Below are 6700 nucleotides of genomic sequence, written 5' to 3'. Positions count from 1 at the left end.
GATAGGAAGTGCGTTACAGCATTATTAACATCAACAATGACTGTTGTAAGTTCTCCAAGGTCCTGTTTGCTTCTTAAAGACTAACATTTCTGCATTCCTATTAAAACATTGTTCAAGTGTAGAACCATTCTGCATTATTTAATTCATTATTATTACCGATGGTCTGCTTTCTTCATGCAGCTTTCACTGCAGCTTGCATGGCAAAAATAGTTATCAAGACTGGGTTGATTATACATGTTGGCAGCCTGCTTCTTTTGGCTTACAGCTTGAAAAAATACTGGGGAATTAAGCAACATCCACTGTACCATTGTTTTTTGTTTTATTTTAATCACATCCATTGGGTAAAATGCCTTGGCCTATTATAAGGCATCTGGTACTATACAATTCAATATGCAAATTTCCTACAGAACCATTAGTGTTGGCTTTTTACAACATTTACATTATTATACACAAAACTATTGTCATTTTGCTCACTCTAATGCCTTCCTCTTATCTTCTAAAATAAAAGGACAATTAACAATTTCTCCAACAGTCAAATCATTTGCACTCACAGAACTCCAAACAAAACATCTTTGGCTCTACTAGAGGCACAATAGGTAGTTCTTGTTGAAGCAAGATATAATGAAATGTACTCAAACAAATAAATAACAGTCCTATGTCAGAAGGTATACAAGTTCAGGTAAAACAATGGATATCCCTGATGATTTGTTTATTATACATGTGTGTTATGAAGACTAGGCAGCTTTGAGTCTGATTTGGGGGCATGAGGACTGATCAATTTAGGGTGCCCGGTCTCCTGAGTCTTTAGTCCCAGAGGAGCAAGCTTTGGCATTGGCCGCCATGACAAGTTGGCCTGCTCTTTTAGAGAGTCTGCTGTAGTACACCCTCCAGTTTTCATCTGCAGCAAAGGGGGTGGAGTTGGAGCATCATTTTTAACATGGTATGCTGAAACACGAGTACAGTCATCACCGGCTGCTGAAAAAATCTCAGATTCTGAAGAATTGGGAGGAGATTCGGACCCGAATATAACCTTAACAAGATCATCTACTTTAGGAGGAATGTCCTCTATCTCCTCATCCTTTGAGGTGGGTGATACAAGATCCTCATCTAGTTTGAGAAACAGAGGACTGAGAGAGCGTTCATCATCTCTGTCCATATCTACCTCTTTATTAGTGAGCAGGTCTGTCAGTACATCTTCCTCTGTCAGACTCGAAGCTGCTTCTTGTAGTTCAGAGGTCTGACTGAGGAAATCAAGCTCATCGAGTAATGACATCAGGCGATCGTCTTCTTGCTCAGGTTTAGGTGTGTTCTTTTCATCTTCGTTTTGCTTTTTTGGATCTTCTTCTATCGTGACCTTGGCATCATGCTCAGGTTTTTTGGGCACAACCTCTGGAAGCTGTTTGTCCAGGTGTTTTTCCTCTTCCAGAGTGGGTTCATAAGAAGAGGGATTCTGCTGAGCCTCCCCAGCTGTAGAGTTACATGCTGCCTGTGTCTGCGTGTCTGCTGCAGATGGAGGTGTAACAAGCAGCTTTTCTGACTGTACCAAAGAAACAATACTGGAAAACTTGGGGAGGCTTATATCAACAACTGCAAATGAGGGGGGGAAAATGCAAATTAAGGTGGTAATGATTTTGTCAAGCATTATTTAAAGTGATTAACAAAACATTTGTACTCTAATTTTCAAGACAAGTAATCATACACAATATTTAGTACTATTTAGTATAATAGTATACAAATTTTCAAAGTCAGAAAGTTATGTGACAAAGTTATAAACGGTTTCATTAGCTCTAGTAAGAAGTTACCTGGTGTGGTAACAAGGCTGTTGGTCAGTTTAAGGACTTGTGGTTCTAACATGGGAGGTGGATTCTCTACACATAGTGGTTGGGAGATGGGAGGAAGAGATATGGACACCGTTGCAACACCTTTTGGGTTTAGAGAAATGAAAGAAATACAATTTTATTAACGTACAAAACACACAACATTAATGTATGAATTTAAAAGATTACACTTGTATGTTAAATGGCTCACCTGGTGTGGTTGATTGCCTTTCCCCTAAAGAAGTGATGTCAATGGGCTGAAGAGGGTTACTTATGGTAATGATCTGATTGCATGGCACTACTGCTTCCACCAGTGGAATCACTTGAGGAACAAGCACTGGAAAAGACACAGAAGAGAAACAAGATAGCTAGCTAGCTTTTATTGAGGTCTTGTTCACATGTTGAAATTGCTGATGTTAAAACTAAGCTTAGTGGAATTAGCAAACATGCTGATAAACAGTGCAACAGCATTGTAGCTTATAATGCTAACAATGATGAGTATTGTCCTCCTCCTGAGAAAATCCTGAACAAACCTGTTCAGACTTGATCAAGTTTGACTGATGCTGAGAACATAGGTAGTGTTCTCTCCCTTATAGTACCAACCTTGATCATTAGCCAGTGTTTGAGAATTGCTGCGGGACAGGATGTTCGGCCTTGTTCGGTCACGTAATATTGGACTGGGTAAAGGACATTTTCCAAGCTGTGGTGTTGGGCGAGTGTCAGTTGGTTTGGCCACAGTCATTTTCTGATTAGTGCTGATATTTTCTGTTCTTCGGCCCTTGAATCCCAGATGTTTCTCTTTGCTAATGCTAAGGTGTTTTGCTTTGTCTTTGGTACCAGTTTTCTTCTGTTTTGCATTGATGTTCCTGTGTGAATGCTTAGGAACTCTCTTTTTAAGGTTAAGGCTGGTATCATTTCCTTTGTCTTCAATCTCTAGAGATTTCTGCTTAGCAATGATTTCATCCAACTTCTGAGAGATAGAGGCTTTGTTTTTTCCTAGGAAAAGAAAAAGAGCATTATTTAATAAGAGCCAAAGTAATTAACTATAGTAGTGCTACAGTATACCGAATAATGCTATAACTTAATTTGCAGATATCTAAACATGCCAAAAGATCTTTTTTTCCTCCCCAGAGTAAACTGTATTTCCAGAATACAGTTTACTCTGTCCTACAAACAGCAAATCTGTTTTTTTATTTTTTTTATAAAGTGTCAGCTTCTCGAAATAAGTTAACATTGTAGAGATGTTGGCAATCTCCTAATTAATTATTCAAAAAATTTTGAACTTCAGTTTGCCCAGACTCAGAGCTCAATCCTTTTTTCACCCTCTTAAAAACAGACATTTCAGAGACCAAGACATTTCAGATTCTCACCATGTTAGAATTCATAGAACACAATCAACCAATAACAATTATTTGAATAAATGGCTTGCTGTATAGGGCCCTCCAGAATTATTAGCACCAGTCATAAAAATGAGTAAAATATAACTGGATAAATTAACATTACAATAAGGGAGATAAATCTAACAAAAGCCTCTTCTCATTAGAACTACTGTAGCCTCAAAAATGGATGTGCCAAAATTAGACACCCCAAAACAATAATAATTTTTAAAAAAGCAAACAAACTGGTCATTTAAGGGTAAAACATGCATTTATTATTTGCTCTTACACATAGTGTTGGATCACTGATTATGTTTACATGGACAACAGTAATCTAATTATTGTTTGCCGTAAAACGGTTGAGCACTGCCATGTGTGAACGTGTCCTGTCGCAAAATACGGTGAAAACTCCCACACAACGTTAATAGTGTGATTAAAGTGTGTACATGTCTATAATGCACGTAGATAATGCGACTAAAACAGGAATATTCCGCATGTCTTAATTTGATTTGTGTTTACTTCTAGTATGACTTTAGTCGGATTAAGGTAATAAAAAATTGCTGTTTACATGCTAGTAGAGTATTGTCTTAATTGGGTTAATATTGGATTATTGTTGTCCATGTAAACGTACTGATTGTTGCTTTGGGGCTGTTTTCTGGCTGTTTCAAGGGTGTTTGTGAAGACTGAATGCATCATAAATTTTTCTATCTCAGGATATCTCAGCTCAGAACCTGGATGCTTCTGCCAGGTGGGTTAGACTTAGTCATAAAAAGAGTTTAACAACATACTTCTAAATCTACACACAAATAGCTAAAGAAACACAAAATCAGTGTTTGGCAATGACTATCTCAGTCTCTGGATTTTAACCCTACTGAAAACCACATGCACAAACCTAAGAATACAGAGCTCCCTCCTATGAGTGTCTCCAACCTTGTTAGACATTTCAGGAAGAGACCCTGTGCTGCTGTTCTCATGGCAGGCATCACAAAATATTAACTGTAAGGGTGCTCAAAAATTAGGAGACCATAATAATTATGAGGCAATAGCTTTTTGCACCACTTAAGTTTTGTGTTTGGGGAGGGGAAGAAAAAAAAATCTCTGTAACTGTCCCAACAAATTTCCTACAACCCCATAAATGCACAACATTGCAAGCACATATCAAAATTATTTAGTCAGCAACTGATAAATGAAACAAATACAGTTGAAACAAGGTGGAATGAAAATGTGAATATTATAAGGAACCCTGTAGTACCAGATAACTGGGATGCCATTTCAATGTAGTAAGCTCTTTTCTTTCTCAGCTTGTCCCACATTTTCACCAGGTGATCTCCTCGTTTGGTAAGACGGTTAATTTCTTCCAGGGCCTGATGATGATAACATTTATAATAATTACATTATAATAATGATCATAAGCAGAATGCTGAACAATTGAAACATTTTAAAATAGTAACACACAGTAAAAGCATTCTAGCACTGTTTACATCCAACACACCTCTGAGAGTAATGTTATTTTGGGAACTTTAGGATCTTCAATATTGAGAGCCTGCTTCAGATTTTGAAAACAATTCCTCAGTGTAATGCGTCTCCTCTTCTCATCCTTCCTCTTCCTAAGTTTAAACTACAAAAGGAAGAGGTGGGGTATTATTTAATATTTAAAAATATATATTTGATATCAATTTATATTGAAGTGGTAGCTCAGTAGTTTGGACGTTGGACTTCTGACTGGAAGGTTTGGAGTTCAAATCCCAGCACCACCAAGCTGCCACTGCTGGGCCCTTGAGTAAAGCCCTTAACCCTCAATTGCTCAGTTGTATAAAAAAAAATTAGATAAATTGTAAATAGCTCTGGATAAGGGCGTCTGCCAAATGCCATAAATGTAAATGTAATGTAAATATTACATAACCCATCTCTACAATACAGTAAAAGACATACCAAATTTTCATTTGTCTCCTTGTCTGATGACTGATTTTGAAAACTGTTAAAGACAAAAAGAGAAGAATGTTTTATCATCATAAAGGCTCAAGTTATAATCACTGAAATTTTATTCATTCTCAGTAGTGTATATTCAAGGTCCATATAACTTTTACATTTCAGGCAAATTAAAGCCAGGCCTTTTTTGCCAAGTTTTTGGTTTGTCCACAAACAAACAGCTGACAAAAGCCCACCAATTTTCATTTTCATACTGTACAGCCAGATGGACACCAGGTGGATTTGATATTAAACAGGGACATTAGCTTTTGAAAGCTTTAGTCTCACCTGTCATGCTGCATCTGCTCAGATAGTGCAGAGATCTTCTCAGCTCCCTCCTCAAACGTTTCAATATCAACCAGCTCATCATCATCCATCTCAGTCAAATTCTGCACATGTGCATCAATAAATTCTTGTTTCTTCTTATTCTTTTCTTCTCTATCAGAATCCTGGAAGGAAAACAATGAGAAAGATTTGACATAGGACTTGATTCCAAGTTAATCATAATGAAAGCAAGTATCATTTTTAATGGCTTAATCTCTTACACTGACTACACAGACATCCTCCTGGTCACTGGACTGGCAGGAGTCAGAGTCAATATACATGTCTGAATCTTCTGTTAATTCTGTGCAGTCTGAATTAACATCCTCTTCCATCAGATGCGATTCCGCTTTAGATTCAACACCACTCTCAGAGCCTAGGACAGCACCACTGGTACCGCAACTCTCAACTTCAACAGGACCCAAATCCAGCACTTCCTTGAGGAGCATGTGATATGTAGAGCTGTTTGCAGGATCAGAGCTATCTTTAGAAACATCAACAGTTTTTTTAGATGGTGTGCTTGTCTTCTTCATTTCAAAGGTGTAGGAGTGGTCTGTAAAAATCACATTTTCAGGTGACATTTTGGAGCATTGGGAGTCTTCATCACATGATTCCTTGGTTGGTGTAGGGCTGGTGTGGATAGAGTTGTCTAATTTTTGAGATTCTTGGTTCTTAGGGGTTAAGAAGCTTTGGGAAGTGAGCTGTAAGCCCTGATTTTCAGGGTGACCCTCTGAAGAGCTTTGAGCTGATGATGCTGAAGATGTGTTTCCGGGATCTTTAACCGTTTTAGTCTCAACAGCTTTCATAGGTAGAATTCTTAAAGTGCTTGTGGCAGTATCCCTAAGAAATCCTGGTATAATTTTTACTGTACTTGGTTTGTTACAAAACAGTAAGGTCTTTGAGCCTGAGAGAGAGGTGACTGGTTTTGTAGTAATAGGGGAGGTGCTGCTTGTTGTGATAGTGTCTCTAGTTATACTTTGTACTGGGGCCATATGCTGATCATGTGTCGCAGAAGATGGAGCTGTGGATGAAGCGGCAGTTGTGGAGGTTTGAGACTTACTCAGAGGGACTGGATTGTGGGTGGGTAAACGGATTAGAGTGGCTGCAAAAGAAAATGCAAAACTAAATTAGTTGATCAAAAACAATCTTCTTGAAAGAAAGAAGGAGATTTATCTCATGCATAGATTTTTTTGCCTGCCATTTTTTGTCTTTTCAACC

General features: G+C 38.0%; 1 protein-coding gene across 5 annotated transcripts in view; it reads right to left on the bottom strand.

The window, feature by feature from the left end:
• Positions 1 to 302: 302 nt before the first annotated feature.
• mgaa (MAX dimerization protein MGA a) overlaps positions 303 to 6700 on the bottom strand; it is a 28616-nt gene continuing 22218 nt past the window's right edge. For all 5 annotated transcript variants that reach the window (XM_017476408.3, XM_017476410.3, XM_047157691.2 and 2 more), the window contains exons 17-25: positions 5707 to 6584; positions 5450 to 5610; positions 5126 to 5168; positions 4686 to 4811; positions 4446 to 4557; positions 2421 to 2813; positions 2029 to 2154; positions 1803 to 1922; positions 303 to 1587 (exon numbers count right to left, since the gene is read on the bottom strand). In XM_017476408.3, coding sequence (XP_017331897.1) covers positions 713 to 1587; positions 1803 to 1922; positions 2029 to 2154; positions 2421 to 2813; positions 4446 to 4557; positions 4686 to 4811; positions 5126 to 5168; positions 5450 to 5610; positions 5707 to 6584 — 2834 coding nt within the window. In that variant the 3' untranslated portion in view covers positions 303 to 712. The remainder of the gene's footprint in view (positions 1588 to 1802; positions 1923 to 2028; positions 2155 to 2420; positions 2814 to 4445; positions 4558 to 4685; positions 4812 to 5125; positions 5169 to 5449; positions 5611 to 5706; positions 6585 to 6700) is intronic.

Source organism: Ictalurus punctatus, chromosome 9 (genome assembly GCF_001660625.3).
Source record: "Ictalurus punctatus breed USDA103 chromosome 9, Coco_2.0, whole genome shotgun sequence".
Classification (NCBI taxonomy): domain Eukaryota; kingdom Metazoa; phylum Chordata; class Actinopteri; order Siluriformes; family Ictaluridae; genus Ictalurus; species Ictalurus punctatus.
Note: the sequence above shows the minus strand (reverse complement) of the source record. Positions and strands in the feature narration are given on the sequence as shown.